Genomic DNA, 16870 nt, shown 5'->3' with positions numbered 1-16870 from the left:
AAATGGCTGCAACTATGGTTTTTAAGACAGTTCTTAAAAAAGTTTGTGTTAGCATATCTTCATTGCTTTTTTACTCATTTTGCCTATTCATTATTATCTATTAAGCACATTTTTAAAATTCCAGGCTGAAGCCCTTTCTAATTTAGCACTGTACAAAAATAATAAAAGATAGTTCCCATTTAAAAAAATAAAATTGGCAATCCTATTTTCTACAATAAATTTAAACTAATTTTTTTTCCCATTAGGGATCTAATAGTACAAAGTAATGATTACAAGACATCTTAACTGACTAGATAGTCTGTATTTTAAAGGCTTAATTTTTCAGATCCAGAGCATTAGTAACTGCTATGAAATCTATGTCTCTGGTAGGAAAATTGGACTCTAAAAATACAAATGATAAATGTAGCATTTGGTATTTGGCATTGAAGGAGCTTCAGAAATTCAAAAATAGTTAAATAAAGAAACAATAACATCATTAAAGGACAACTTTATTGATGAATTATACTTGCTGAAAAGGATTCAATTATCATAAAGCTTCTGGCTTATGTTTTGGAAGCTAATGCTTATTCTGAAATTTAAATAGAAATATATTTCCAAATTATGTTTCCTGAATTGGAACTCCTTTTCCTATTTAAATAGAAAATATAAATGAATCAGAAAGTAGAACATAATGCAGCTTTTGAGAAAGAAGAATAGCTTCATGTTTTCATGCTAAAATGAAATCTTCTTTGTTGTTGTGATCTGAGCCATTTTTTTTGAAATGCATAGAATTTGTCTTGTTTATTCCTGAAGATTGACCACAGAATAAATAAAAGTATAGAAACTCAGTACAATAATGACCTAAGGGCAATATATGCCCAAGAATTTGCAACAAAATTTTGATAACGTGGCATATTGAAAAGCCTTGTGCTATAACCACCTCTGTCTTTCAAACTGTGAAGAACTAGGAAAGTGTTATTTGATAAACTAGGATTTGAATGACAAAAAAGGAAATGGTGTTATGAACTACCTGACTGTGGGTGCCTTACTGAAGTTAGGGGAGGGTTATGCTTAAAATGGATTGCACTCTGATACTCTCACCATGAGAATAATGCAATTCATTAGACTAAAGCAGATACCAGTGTACTTCCCTCTTATTTTATCATATGAAGATATTTGAATTTTTGAATCATATGTTCCCATTAATTTCTGTATGTAAAAAGCCCATTTGCAAACAATGCTGGTGTGTGCCTGTATTCTATTTGTCCAACTCTATCTACAGAGTCTAGAAGTTAAAGGGAGCTCAGTGGTCATGGTGGACTTTGTCATGGACTTCTCAAATTCTGGATAGAGTACAATAATTAAATGTGATCAGAAGCAGGCACTGTGCTTCATTTTTCACTGTAAATGCTTTCTAAAATTGTTCAGATTAATAAATCTGTGAACAGTAGGCAGCTGTAGCAGTAGTGTGTTGAGGTACATTCTCCTCAATGCTGTAGCCATAGCACTGGGATATTTTTTTTCAGTGACTTTTCCAGTTCCTCTCTTATGATCACAAACACTGTTTTCTCTGTAGTACTATTCTTCTGTGCATCCCATTTCTATAGCTTATCTATGTGCATCTTTGCCCTTTGCACACTTTTTTACTGCAAAGGGGAGATAAACAGCCCCTAGGAAAAAGGGATCAGCATGCTAAATGGTCGAGTCATTGGCTTTCAGACCGAACACTGGTTTAAACTGGGTAAAAAGGCTATTTAGGTCATTTTCTGTCCTTAGATGAAAAAGGAAAGTAATTTTAAATCAGTACCAGATGTGCATGTACTAAATGAACCTTAAGTTTCTAATTGGAGTCCTACTAAAGCTGTAATAGATGTGGCAAATTACAAACAAAATGTTCTTGTTTACATTAGTGTAACTTTAAAACTTCAGCCAAAGACCTTAATAAATGTTCTGTTATTCTAAAAATGGAATTGAATGTCTATTCAACATTCAACAGAATTAATCTCTGGTGTTACTTCAGTGACTTAACTGGAATTCTAGTAGGAATTAATTTGACCTCCTATGAACAGTTCAGTGTGAGTACTTGTGTGTGTGTGTGTATGTGTTCCTGTGTGTTTGCTTCAACATTGCCCTGGTCCTACAGCTGGGAGAAGGAGGGATTCACCCAAAACTTAGCAATCAGAAGAAGCAGGTGAAGTGACTGTTTGAGTGCTGTGACAGATGCTTTCTTTCAGGCTGCATAATTCATAGACAGTAATATTAGCTGCAACAGTTCAGCTCAATAGCAACACCTCATTATTTTATCCCTCAGTATTTATTCCTACGGTTGACGCCTCATGAAATTACTGTTAATGTGTTTATATAAGGGCAGATCTGACACAAGTGGGAAGAATTTAATTTCCCACTCATTCTTTCCTGCTGATGTGTCCTCTTCCCCTGGTAGAAGTGGCAAGTGTAAATAGTTAATTTGCTTCAATTATGAGCCTGTCCTGCTAAATTAGAAGCAGCAGGAATATGAAGAGCCAGAATTATACATATGAGGCATCTGACAAATCCTCCGAGCTCACAAAATCAAATCATTTACTCCTCATTGGTGTTCAAAGACCCACTAGATAAAAGCTGCAGTTTATTCTTTAATAACTGATGGAACTTGGATTGTATGTTACCAATACTTATGTAAAACTAAGTCCCTGTGCATTAGTGTCAATGTTTTTGGTGCTGTTACCATTTCCCTATAACCCCCAAGCTTTCAGGGCTTTTTATTTTGTCTCTAAAGGAACCCAGACTGATTTGGACATGAAAAATAACAAAGAGGGTTTTATAAGTTTCTCTTTTGACCACAGGGATGTTTTAGACATAGCAGCACATTATCCACTGCTGGGATGAACCGGGTAGATCAGTAGGGGATTTACAAGCAATGCTGGCCAACACCTCATATCTCCAGAGCTTCTGTCATGATGTGAAACACCACAAGTCAGATCAAAGTGGATCAAGATCAGTGTTTCAAGAGATCTTGACTCCACCTGTCCTTTGGGAACATGCAACCTAGATCCTCCCTCCCAGGGTATCCTCCCTCCCAATGGCATCTCATCCCTTGACATGACAGATGAGATCACCCACCCCATGGCTGGCAGAGCCATCGTGTCCCCATTGCATTGCCATGCCTGTGGGGTGCCTGGTGTCAGGATGTCAGGCAGCTCAGGGGACTGGCTGCTGAAACAGCTTCAGAAGATGCGCACACCATGAGGTCAAAGCAGTCAGTAGCATTTTTAAACAAATTTTTAATTTCTTCCCTTATACATGCTGATGTACTCACACAGACATTTGTTTATCTATCTCTTATTCTCCCTTTAGAAACCCTTCCTTGCTCCATGCTAATGAAGCAATCTCCAAGGAATAACTAACACAATTGTAAGAGGATGAGAAAGTACCTCCAGTTTAGTAGATAAACAACCACACAAGGTTTAGCTTTGTTTTATTTTTGTAAATGAGAAGAGGAAGAGAAGGCACATCTGTGTGTGCACACTGCCAAAGTGAAATATAAGCAAAATGGATTCTGGAATAGGCACAACAGACAGCAACTTTACATCTCTCCTCCCAGCTACTTGCACCTATGTGCTTTCACCAGTCTTGCATCTTGGGAGTGTTTGGGAGATGCACTGTTTTTCTTTACAGATTCCTCCTCTATTGAAATTGCATCTCTACCCTTTGAAGGTCTAGACTGGGGTGTTAAGATTTCAAAACAACTGATCCTCATCCTGGTGTATTCTCCTTCTCCTTTCCTCTGAAAGCATCTGGAATGAAAGCATCATTAATGAGCTGGAACACAAATGGGCCAATAATAGGCACATATTATGTGCAGATACAACTCATGTCTATTTACACATAAGTAAATTTATATCTTCAAGTTTTTCCACCCTGGCTTCTACATGGCCAGTCCTTGAACCCCTTAACTTCCATTGAGGTCAGAGGGGAGATGTATCAGGCCCTCTGTAAAGTCACAGGGAACATCAGACATCCCCTGCTCTGGGTGGATTTCTAACATCCATTTGCAGCACAAAACAACCTTGGCTCCTACAGAAATATTGCACAAGGCCCCTGAGTTATGAAATGTTGACTTTAACTCCACTTTCTTATTGTACTTGGAAGCAGATGGGTCAAAAGGACCATGGGTTTCAAATACTGCTGTAGCAATGTGCATAAATAATAGCCTTAATTTTCAGCTTATTCTTCTTCCCCAGCTTTTAGCCCTACATTTGACTTCCATAGGAACATGACTTTTATGTCATTTGCATACAAAACTGGATTTAGGCCCCATTATTATATCTCCATTCAGGCTCACATCCTTTTTTTAAAAAAAAAAAAACAACAGACTACCAGCAGGTGGAAATAATCATCAGATAAATCATGTGTTTAATGTCACTTGTTTTGTACTCAACTTTCATCCCGCGTGCTTCTGATAAAGTGTGCAGTCCTGTTCCTGTAAGCTGAAAGCATCAAGACTGTAAGGTCAAATTATTTAGGCCTGGCACAAATGGCTGCAATTTCCAGTGTTCTCCAGGACTCTCATTGTTTGTGCTAGAGCTGAATTTGGCCTGTGATCTTTCCCCCACATGCCAGAAAGACAGAATTCTTTCCCCTAAGCCTCTAATATGTCATCAGTGTCTTTTCCATGCTCTACAGTCAAAGAGACTACTGAGCCATATAGCTAGCCCTGGGCCTCTTTGTTACTGTATGTACTTAGATTGAAAATCAAATGGTAATATATTTCAATGTCCATTAAGCAATTCTGAGGATTTTTTTTTCTGGCTGCTGTGGGAATATCTTTCTCCATATTTTAGATGAGTGTATGCAGCTCCAGGTGCCTTTGATACAAAATCAGGAGATTAAAACTAGAGATATGTCTCCCACTTGGAAAAAAATACAAGCTTTCTCTATGAGCCGAAATATTTAGGGCCAGGAATGACAATCTGAATGTGGAATTTAATTTTGGATTGGAGCCTACTGTATTTTATCAGATGACATTCCTGTAACTGTAGTCCGTGAAAATGACACTCCCATGGGATATAACACTGCAGAGACCAAGAATACAGAATCAGGCATGTTGCTTTTTGATTTACTGTTTTTGCATATACTGTTTTGTGGGGTTTCTGGAACACTTCCACCAAAACAAATGTGGGCACTTTTACATCATTTTAAAAAGACAAATATAACTTGCTTGCAACTCTCAGCTCTAAGGAGATATCTGCAAGATAAACAGAAGATTTCCCTTTCTTTGTCATCCTCGTACCATCTATTTAGGCAAAACCAGGGAAGTAGCATGGTTCTTTGTAATTTGCTTTGTCATCTAGGAGCCACAGAGCTTTTGCAGACTTCCATAAAACACAAATTCTGAAAGTCTCTTTTTCTCCTAAAATTTTGAGTCAGTTTAGTTCACTATCTCCAAGTATCATCTCTAGAATCAAAGGGGACTGTAGACCCAAGCAATAATTTTCCATTATCATCTGATAGTCAAAACTGAGGATGTGGTTGCAGACATTTGAGTGCTTGTTTGAGCTCTTGTGATGACTGGGGGAAGGGAGACCTGTTCCCCTCAGGCAATAAGGGTGCAAGCCACAAGTGACAGGGTAGTAATCCTGCTGCTTACTGTGTTGTGACGTGTTGATAATCCTCCACAAGCAAGTTGAGAGGAAGTTCATTGTGAAAAAATGGCTAACCAGAACAAAATCCTGGCTTAAGGCATTTTACAGGTATATTTCAACTCTATCTATCTATCTATCTATCTATCTATCTATCTATCTATCTATCTATCTATCTACCAGTAATGAACTTCATATTATAGAACACATAGAAAAGCACAGGAGGCATAAAGCCTGCCTCAAAGAATTTATGATCCAAAAAGACAAGAACTAAAAAGCAGTTAAAATACATAAAGTAAAACATGACCAGAATCTGACAGCATAAAGCAAAAGTGCTTAAGTTCTACTGTGGCTTTAATTTGGTGAATCTAGTATTTGTGAGTTGTTGTCCCATAACTTGCCACCCCTCTGTCTCCAAGTGGAATATTGGGTGCATTCAGTTTAGGGATGTGTATCACTGTTAATAAGTAGAGTTCAGTCCTTGCTGCAGTAGCTCTGGTGGCCCACATACATGGGCAGCCCAGGAAACCTGAGCTAAATGTTGCTGGTGAAATGGCCTGGGGACTGGTACCAACCTGTGAGAGCCCAGGGCATTAATTTTTCCTGGTAGCCTAATTAAAATTATATATGATATATATTATATTATGTGTTATATATTATATATATTGTATTATTATATGTTATATATTTAATTTCTATTTTTATTTCTATTTCCATTTCTATTTCTACTTACATTTATATTTATACATAATATATCTATATTTATATACACAAAGTAGGGGTTTGTGCTCACTCCTTTTTACATAGTTGGCAGTACAGTGTAAGGGAACTTGAAGCTACCTTGGAAGAGCAATTAAATGGGGACCTGTGTATTATGCTGTCTACATTTGTATGTGTGAAGCACAGTAGGAAAATAATGCCAGCAAGTTCCATTTATAGATAAATGTAGGCAGTCTTGGTGTTTTGGGGTTTCTATAACATGCTGAAGAGAAAAAGCATAAATTAAACTGACCCACCCTGCATATACAAAATTATGTCTTTTTCTGCCAACATTCATCTTTTTCCACAACTGGGACAATATAGAAAATAAAATACTGTGTAAGGACACAAATATGCTGCTGAATCAGAATGGGCCTTTGCTGCCTGAGTGACAATCAGTTGATGTTCAATTATCATGTTAATCGAATTAAACGAAAATGGAAATTACTTAATTCCATAACTATATGTTCCTGTCAAGTTACTTATTTAATAATTGTTGCTTGCTTGATAGAGGACAAGAAAATGACCTTATAGGAGATTTCTAAGATGCTATAAATAAAATTAAATGTTCCCACTCTAGAGTATAGATAAGCAGGAGACAGAACCATGCTTTATGATACAGGAAAAATGTTAATTGTATTACTGGATATGATGTGCTTGATAATTTGGCACTGTCTTTAGCAGGAAGCTCAAAAGACCTTCAGCTGTTTACTAGAGCACACTTGAATGATGACACAAGTCTTTCCTCCCCAAAAGTGCTGCAAGGATACAAGTCTTATACTTACAACAACACAAAACTATTTAAGCCTGAGGGCTAAAAAATTTTCACAGCTGCAGGAAAAAAAAATTCAAATAGTTTGAGAGAAGCAGCTGACTTGTTCATACCTGTTTGAGGTACTGCTGCACATGCAGAAGACACTTCCCACTTGCCCTGCCTTCATAAGCCCCCTGTGCAAGTCCAGTCCAGCACAGAGCCAGTGAATTGGTACCACTGGCAGGGCCACATTCATTTACCTTCAGAGAGAAATATTTATGGCCAGAGCAGAATTTGTTGCTGTTTATGTTACCAAGTGTTTACTTCCCAGACAGGCAGAACTTACCCTAATTTTTAGTCTGGGCTATGACCAATCAATTTCCAAAACCAGCATGAGGATCATCAGCCTACTTGTATGCTAACCTAAGCAGTGGGCACCTTGGGAAGGACACAGTGAGAGCTCAACCTCTCAACCAGAGAACACACCAATACTTTTCCAGGGACAAACTGGGGTGAGCTGATGACCTTCCAGCCAGCCAGCCTGCAGGAGCTATTCTTGCCAATGCAAAAATCAAAGCAGGCTGCGGTAATCTAAAACTTTTTCCCACCCAGTAAGGACTTTTTTACTATAATGACCTCCTGTTAAATCAGTAAATTTTATTGTGCCAGGGAAGACATGGTGTTCATGTGATTATTATTCATTCACCAAAAGATACAAAAGAAGAGGGCAAGGCAGTGTGTACACTGAACATGGTAGATGCATAGGTAGGACATAAATAAATAACAACTGTCTAATGATGTTTCTATGAAGTAGTGATGATTTAGGTGGAGATTTGCAGAATTGTTGTTAGTTTCATATTATTGAGTTAACCTTGTGCAGTATGACTATTTGCAGGAAAAGTCAGGTCCCAGAGGACTCTTTCAATTATGCTGTGACTGTAGGAGCACAGCAGGAGTGTCTATTTTTTATATTTGTGTAATGCAAAATAAAACCCAATGTGGAAGCAGTAGATACATGATTCTTTTAAGAACGTTGTTCTGTGTAAAATTTGTTGTTCAGCTCTGTTTTTTAAGTTGGCTATCAGGGTGATGCAGAGGCATTGCAATATACAAAGCAGTATAACTTAGTCTTTGTTCTGTAGGTCAAGCTGAATTAATTTTAGCAGCTAGGAACAGACTGCTGACTAATTTCTTATTTGTTTTCAAAACAAATAGTAATTCCCATAATAATCACAAATGATTACAACTTAAGAAGCAAATTGCTACCTTTTTTTTTATTTGCAGAACAGTAGGAGATCAACAAACACTACGTATTTATCTTAATCTGGAGAAATTACAAGGGTGCAAAGATACAGTTGCACAGCTAAAACCAATCTTTTCCCCTCTCTGTCTTTATAGTTACAATTTTTGAAGCCTAAGACTTCTCTGTTTCCATTATGATCTTTTGCTTCCCTGGGAAGCAAAATCTTTAATCCTTTTAGGCAGCCTCTGAGTTTTGCCAGCCTGTATCTGAGATTTGTTCTGTGTCTGAAAGTAAAGAGTTAGTGAAACAAAAAATTGTTTCACGAGTACATTCTTTATAAAAATGGTTTTGTACTGGATCCTTCCAGCCTGACATTGCCACTCTCCCTTTGTTGTCTGCAACTGTATTGTCCTCTGTGTGTACACTCTGTGCTGCCAGGTCCTCTCCATTTGCAGGACTGCAGGTTTTACTGAAGCATTGGAAGATCAAAAGAGAACACTTTAAAGTTCCATAAAGTTTATCTTTCTAGGGAGGAGATGTTCCTGTGTGCTTTTAGCTGTGGAATTCAGAAGAACACCCCAAAATTGTCCTCCTAAATAGCTTTGCCTGTCTTTTAGCTTTGAATCAATAGCCCAGTTAACCAGGCAGTGAGGAATGGGAGGGGGAAGGTGGACAATCTTTACTTTCCTCGTGGGGGCTTTCCTCAGGTGCCCAGGTTGTGCATTTGGCTGGAGAAGTGGACAACAGATACACAAAGCTGCAGTTTCATTTTGTGCAATATTATGAACCCCAAATGTCCGTCCACATGTGGATTAACCTTTGGCATGTGACTTAAAAAACATTAAATATAACAACAATAAAAAAGTAAATTTTCTTTCCCTTTATTTTTCTCCCTCACTTTTAAACCTTTAGATATTTTCTAAACTTCTTCTTTCAACAAGAAAGATGAGGAGTCAGTCCTGCTTAGTTACATGAAGCCCAGATGCATGCATGACTCCTAAATCTACCCCTTCAGGAAAAAACCCAAAACATGAAGTAATGAGAAACTCATGACAATATTTGCAAACAGAAATGTTGAGTTGTTCCTAAATCTGTCAGTGACATGGCTAACAGCAAGTCATTAGCTAGGCTCCATGGGTCATCTACACATGCTTTTGTAACATCATGTTACTGTAGTGCTATGAAGTCCTGCTTAACCCTGCAGATAGTCTTTGGTCTTGAAATCTGGGAAAAATTGAAGTGATTCTCCAAGGTCTTTAATCTATTATGAGATTGTGCACATGCCACATTTAAAATAATTTGGTGAGTTGAGAGAAATGTACAGAAATAGATCCATGCTTCTGAGAAGTTAATTAGACCGATATGGGATCAAGACTGGAATAATGACTAACATTTATTATCCTTAGCAGCTCCATGAGCTTCTTTGACTGCCCCCAACAGTTCACCCAGGGAAGAGAGGAATTCTCTTGGCTAATCTGTGGCGCTGTCATCTCCTCCTTCATTTAGCTCAAATGTCTTTCTGCAAATTCCTGTCTTCCTCAGAGGGTTTTAACTGGTCTCACAGGTGGAAGCCAGCAGAGAGGGTCACACCCACCTTCCCCCATCCCCAAAGGTCCCATTTGAAAGTGCAACCTACACTTCACTTTGAGCAATTTAACTTGAGGTGCAACGAGGGATATTGTTTTTTCAGTACTGCTGGTTAGTTAAATGGTGTTTCACAGTTGGAATAATATTTTCTTTAAAATATTTGATGTTTATTATTTCACTCTTTAAGCAATATGAGGAGGAAAGGCTGTTTACTTAGAAAGACATAGAGACACACGAGTGATATATAAAAACAAAACCAGATTAATTTACCAATGTGCCACTCTTTGTTTTTAGGTATACAAAAAGAAAACTGAAGCTGCCAAGAAGGAGTATCTGAAGCAGTTAGCTGCCTACAGAGCAAGCCTTGTATCCAAGGTAACACATGATGTATATACATACACACATCTATATAGTGACATATTGCAAACCATCTTCAGCTGAGCACCGCAGTATTTAGTGCAAATAGCCTTGTTTATTATCACCTTAAACTTGTGTTTAAGTTGCAAATGCTCAATAAACACAGTCATCTGTCCACATAAAGACATCCTTTCCCTCCTGGTCATCAAGACAGCACTTCAGTTTGGGAGTAACATGTAAGTTCAACAGGGAAAGGAGGTAGTGGCAAACAGACCTCCATATAACAAACATGACAGGCAGCCACTGTGCTACCAATAAGGAAGAAAAATATATATTACACACAAAATGCCTGGGTTTGGTTTTCTGGGTTTTTTTACTACTGCTTTTTACCTTGCAATCACATGACAGAAATAATCAAGCTCAGATGATACTGCAGGTTTTCATAAGAAATGTGAACTTCCATTTTATGTCCAGCAGGCCATTGTGAGCATGGCGTAGGTCACCACTAAGGCATTAGTAAATAAAGTACATTCTTTACTGGAACACACCAAATATACAGCCACTAGCAATTTTCTAAATAGATTTATTCAAACATTCTCAGTACCCATAATTTTGCAGTAGAGTCTTTAGAATTTATAATAGAGTTTCAAATGTCTATTACATTAAATGTCTATTACAATGCAGAAGAATGTGAAATAACTATACTGTGTCAATGTGAAAAACCCATTGAGCAACTTCAGAATCGTACCAGTTAGAACCACTTGTTTTGGGTCTGTCAAAATAAATTTAGATAAAGTTTGTTCTTACTTAAATAAAATTCAATTTTAGAGGTAAAGAGCACAGTATGAAGGACTGGCATATAGGACATGAGAAGAACTTCTTGGTTAGTTTCAAAATATTTTTGGGGCCCTGCACACAATGATACTCTGTATACTATATTAATTTTTCAGGGGGTTTGCTATATGATTAGCCATACAAGGACTTTTCATGCATGCTTCTGCATTATCTCTGTATTTGGTCAGTGTTTGTTCTGAATTTAAAAGTCTGAAATATGGCTGCCACCTAATTCATTTTTGGGGGTTTTGTCCTATAACTTTCCATTTTTTAGCTGCCATTATAAATACTCCTGCATTTAATTAAAGTTATTTACAGTATACCTTTCATTTCTGTATTAGGACTATTTGGTTCCAGAAATAATCATTGCCTTCAGAAAGAGTACCATGGGAACACAAGCAAATCTTTTTGAAATAGCTTGCTTATTGGCAAAAGATAGGTCTAAAAAGCTCAAAATATTCCAGTTTTAACCCAGCTTTTCACTTTAGAAGATAATTGGCTATCATTATTCAGTATATCATGGACTATTTACGTAACACTCTATGTGGCTTAATTTTGAAATGCACAATATAAAAAATGTGATTTTTTTAAACAGTAAGAGAGTATATTATGGCATTTTCTGAAATATTTTTTTAGAAAAAAATTTGGAAGGCTCTTGATCAGTTCAGTGCATTAATCCATTAGTGCAAATATTCAAATTTGTTGTTAGTCAGAAAAGCACTGAAGCATTTTCTTAACTTTTAAGCAATTATTTAAATTCTGCCCATAATGTAATGTTTTCCTCTAGTGTGGAAAGTATAAAAATATAAACTAAATGAAGCTGAGTACTGATTGCTTATTCCCATGAACACACTCAGTGAATCTAAAAGAGCTGGCATGTAACAAAAGCAAGTCCATTTTGGAATAAGGATGTAAAATAACCATTTGTAATATAATATCAGTATATTCTACATTATCATTATTAAATATTTATATGGCACCAGAAGAGTTGTGGTTTTTTAGACAAGCCTGTAAGCATGAGAGAATATATATAATACATAATTAAGGTTATTTGGAGTCAAAATGGCCTTTTATGTTCATGTTGTTACATTACCATCCATAAAAACTACTTTTAGATGGTATTATTAAGATTCCAAGACCTCATTATCAAAAGCTTAGACATGCCAAAAATAACACACTTTTTCCAAAAATTCTTTATTACCATATTAATGATTTGCTCACAGTTATATTTTGTGCTTTGTGCCTCACTCTGTGGTACCTCACATTTATAATCAGGTGTTCACCCTGGATCCTCCTGAGTTATATTTACTGCATGTGGTTTAACCTTGCTGCTTTATAGAATTTTCTGTGCTGCTCATCCCAACAGTGCTTTGGTGTAAAGAAATTCTCAGTAATACTTGGGACCAGGAAGTTTATATAGTCCATATTTTCAAACACAATTGTGAAATTAGGTTCTCATTTATTTTGTGTATTCTCCTTGGAACATCTTTTTTTCAAAGTATTTGAACAATATTAAGCCCTTCATGTTCATAGCAGAGCTCCAATGACTTTGGGGTGGCAGCTATGAGATACTCAATTATGCTTCATATCCCATCAGGATATGCTTTGGCTATCCAAAAGTTATCCAGTTATCAAACTTCCTTTCATATCCCCTCCTAGAGGTCTCTGTCTGCAGGAAGAGGCAGGCATAAGTAGGCAGGGGTTCTGCTCAGGTCCCCTCTGTCCAGCTCAGCAGGTGCCTTACACCTCCCAGAGCAGCTGCTTTTCCTGTTTCCTATCCTTTTGACATTGATTCTGCTGCCTTTTTCATTAAGTACTACTGGTTTTTAAACTAGTGAGCATATGAGAGTCTGTGCATGTTTTTTTCTGCATTTATTTGCAAGTCTTCTCTTTTCTGAAAAGCAAGGACTGGACATATGCCATGTTCTACCTCAGTAGTCCAGACTTGGAACTGAATTCATGGCACCCACCTTGGCCATTTGAGATTCCAGAATAGTCAAAGTAGAAGATTACAGAGGAACAAGGTAGAACTCCTACTGCCAGGACACTTCCTAGCCTCTGCCTGATAGCAGAATAATGAAATTCAGACGCACTGGTATTCATACCAAGCTCTGGGGTGGATGTGCAGCATCAGGTGGAGAGAGTGGCCTGCTCCATGACACTCAGCTCCTTGCCCCTTTACTCTGATTTTTTTCTCCCCTCCCCTCCCCTCCCCTCCCCTCCCCTCCCCTCCCCTCTCCTCCCCTCCCCTCCCTGTTCATTGTTTAGAGAGCTGAGCAGTTCTGTTTGGAGTTTGGCACACACACACAGAGGTCACACACACCCATAGTGTGTCTCATATCAGACTGTGTTATTTGACAAAATCATAGCTGAAAAGAGTGGAAGTGTCACCAGCAACTCTGGTAATAGGATTGCCAGCCCATTTCTAGTACACTTTTAAATGCTTTCATGATGTCTTTATAGGACATGTAGGGCTACCACACAGTAAATAAGGTAAACATATGACTGTATAAATATGTCAGTATGCATTAATTCCCATTCATTTATAAGTTTATTTCCTGTATTTTCTCCTTTTTATATTGCTTGAAATTAATGTGTTTTTGAATTTGTTCATGTGTGTAGGAATTGATAGGTAAAGTAAAAACACATAACAAGGCATTATATCTTCTGCTATGCAGATTGCCATATTGCTTATAGTACTGACTAAGCCTTTGCATTGTAAACAAGTGCCTTTATATTTGCCCTTAGTTGCAACTTTTAGTACTATTCAGGTCCAGAAATGCAGTCTCTGGTATCTGGTAATTTGTACAGCATTACATAAAATGCTGTGAATTGCAATTTTACTTTTTTTCATAAAACAAGCACTTTTTCTAGCTTAACCAGCCTTTTTTCTGGCTGACATTAGAGGTTTTGCTGCATCTTTCAAATATATATATTTAACACGGATGTATATGGGTAAATGTAAAATACTCTCATATATTACATAGGCTCATCTATGAATATTTATAAAACTTATAAAATTTATAGAAATATTTATAAAATATATTCATGTTAGGTATTCAACATGCATAACATATTTATGTGCATATAAGTGATACATATATATGTGTAAATTGTAACAGTACAACTGTATCTGTTTCAGTAGTACAAAAAAGATTTTTTTTGTCCCTTTTTTATTCTTTTTGACTAGATGAATCTTTAATTCTCCACAATTTCAAGTTTCATGAAGATATATATTAGTGACTATGGCTGAAGCTAAAACCTCTCAGCAAGGGGAATATTATTCAATATCAAAATACTCAGGCATATTTCAAAACTCTGATGTGGTGTCTAAGTCAAAGTGGTGTCCTCATTTGACTTTGAAGTGAACACATTGGACATTTTTCAGTCTTGTGGACACTGCAAATCCTTTGGACATGTAAAATTGCTTCTTGAAACTTATGGCAGAGTTAGCTTTTCCTAGTCCATCATCTTGCAATTGTGGTTCATAAGCAAACTAAAGGTCATATCTGTAAGGCTGACATTGCCTTAATGCCATTAGCCCAGCAATTTGTAACCAGAGAGTTCCAGGGACCCAAAGTATCTGTTACATTGCCCGTGGTGTAATAAAAATGATCAGCCTAAGGAATTCAAGTCTCTTAAAAATGCAGTGGACATAAATGAAAACATTTGACCTTCTTGTAAAAAGCAATATGGAGACCATGATGAAGAAAAAATAAAAATACAATAATCAAAAAAACAAGCAAACAAGCAAACAAAACCAAAACCCAACTATAACTCAAAACTAAAATTATAAAATTGGTATTAGTTTCCAATTTCATATATGTATGTGTGAGAGCACTTGCCTAACATACAAAAAAGCAAAAAGATATAATAGGTCTCCCTGATTATTCATTTCCCAACTCCTAAATAAATGCATGTGTGCAGGTGTGCTCTCTCCACAGTTAATTTTCTGTAACTGCATAGCTTCATAACAGCCAAGCTTCAGATGTAGGGGGGCACTTTATCCTGGCTCAGTCCTTCCTGAAATAAGCAGCTGCTGGGGTTTAGGGCATTTCTTTTGGGAATAAAATTCTTAATATCTCTTGACAAGAGTTAGTGACTGAACTGTCTTGTCTCCTGGTCAGTGCTTTAACAGGTTGGCTATTGCATGCAAGGAGAGCAGCATCCATTCTGCTGCTGGCAAAGAGGCACCTGCTGCTGAGAACAGCTTTTCCTACGTTATATCTCGACCTAGTCCATGCAGATGTTTTTTGGAATTTCATGAACCAGTTAGGCTATTCTCAGTGAAAGCATAAGAGAAAGAATAAATAAAAAATACAGTTATGTTTTATGCATTTTTTTTTGGTAGCTATAAGTGCAACAAGGCATATGGCAATATTTCTCTTAAAGCAAAAAACCAGTCCCAAAGTGATGACACACACATACAAGTTTTACCTTTTTCCATTAGAATTACTAGATAGAAAAACTATAATGAAAAGCTTCCAAAGCAGGTACTTCTTGCTTCTGTGATACTTCATTCTTTCATTATTTCTGGAATTATTATGATATAGTCAGATATTTTCAAATTAAATCCTTTATGTGCAAATATGTGATGTATCAGAGTATCTGCTAAGTAAACATATATTTATGAAAGAATTGTCTAATCATAACACAAGTCCAAACTTTTTTTCTTTTTTGTCTAGCAAGGAAACCAATGATCTACTGCAGCTGAAAATAAAGAGCAAACTATATTTAAGTTAGTGCCATGAATTTGATTTGAGGCTATATCATGTGATGCTTTACATTCAGCAGTGCAGAAACTGAGAGATGCTCTCACATAATTTCTGCCAAAAAGTGGCAGAAATGTCTTGATCTTGATAGAAGCCAGATTTTGATTTGAAGAGGAACTGTGTTTGTTTTCGAAGTGAGTTAATAAAACTAGATTTCACTATTAGCCTAGTGCTTCCATTTGGGGAATTAAAACACTTGTATCAAATTAAAGTTGCATATCCTTTATCACATGTACCCAGGTTACATTCATAAAACATCCATTTTTACTTACATATCCTAAATGAATCCATGACAATCCCCTGTAGGTGATGACAAAATGTATATTTAGATTTGAAGATGTTCTTCTGAGCCACCTTGACTAATTATAGATGACAACCCATGGCTTACTCCTTTGTTTCTGAAACATCAAGAATGTGTCAAAAAGCTTTCTGAACTCTCTGGGGTCCCAGATGTTGTTATTGCAATAGGTGACTGGAATTAACAAAATGGGAAATGTCATTTGATAAGATCCTCTTGTGACTTAGGTAGGAAGGCAGATGAGCTGCAAATATGCATATGAGTTATCCACTGGAGTGGATAGAGTTAAATCAAAGGGACCTCTGTAGGAGTTAAAGAGCTAAGCAGGAAGAGAAAGCAGTGCTGGAGAAAAGTCATTCTTTCATAAGCATCTTCACAGGGGTATTAATAAAATGGCTGAGCCCACGCAGGCTAGAAAAAGGGATTCTTCTCAAGGACAGGCTTGGGGTTGGAAGTCACCTAAAATGTCCAAAATGTTACAAACAGACAGGATTATGTAAACACGGAAAAGCTGAGAGAAGGAATAAACAATTCAAGATGCTCTTTCCACCAAAGAGACAGCAAAGACAGCAGATGCAAACTTAAGCTTAGGTAAGCTTTGTAGGAGCTGCATAAATATGCAGCCAATTTCCTTCTATCTGCTTCTGT

At 37.0% G+C, this 16870-nt stretch overlaps 1 protein-coding gene across 3 annotated transcripts in view; it reads left to right on the top strand.

Moving 5' to 3' along the window:
* TOX (thymocyte selection associated high mobility group box) overlaps nucleotides 1-16870 on the top strand; it is a 220137-nt gene that overhangs the window by 183683 nt on the left and 19584 nt on the right. For all 3 annotated transcript variants that reach the window (XM_071419884.1, XM_071419892.1, XM_071419877.1), the window contains one exon: nucleotides 10256-10336. In XM_071419884.1, coding sequence (XP_071275985.1) covers nucleotides 10256-10336 — 81 coding nt within the window. The remainder of the gene's footprint in view (nucleotides 1-10255; nucleotides 10337-16870) is intronic.

This window comes from Agelaius tricolor, unplaced genomic scaffold (genome assembly GCF_023055355.1).
Source record: "Agelaius tricolor isolate 1412-34295 unplaced genomic scaffold, bAgeTri1.0.p SCAF_2, whole genome shotgun sequence".
In the NCBI taxonomy this organism is placed as follows: Eukaryota; Metazoa; Chordata; class Aves; order Passeriformes; family Icteridae; genus Agelaius; species Agelaius tricolor.
This window is presented reverse-complemented; position numbering and strand designations above follow the sequence as displayed.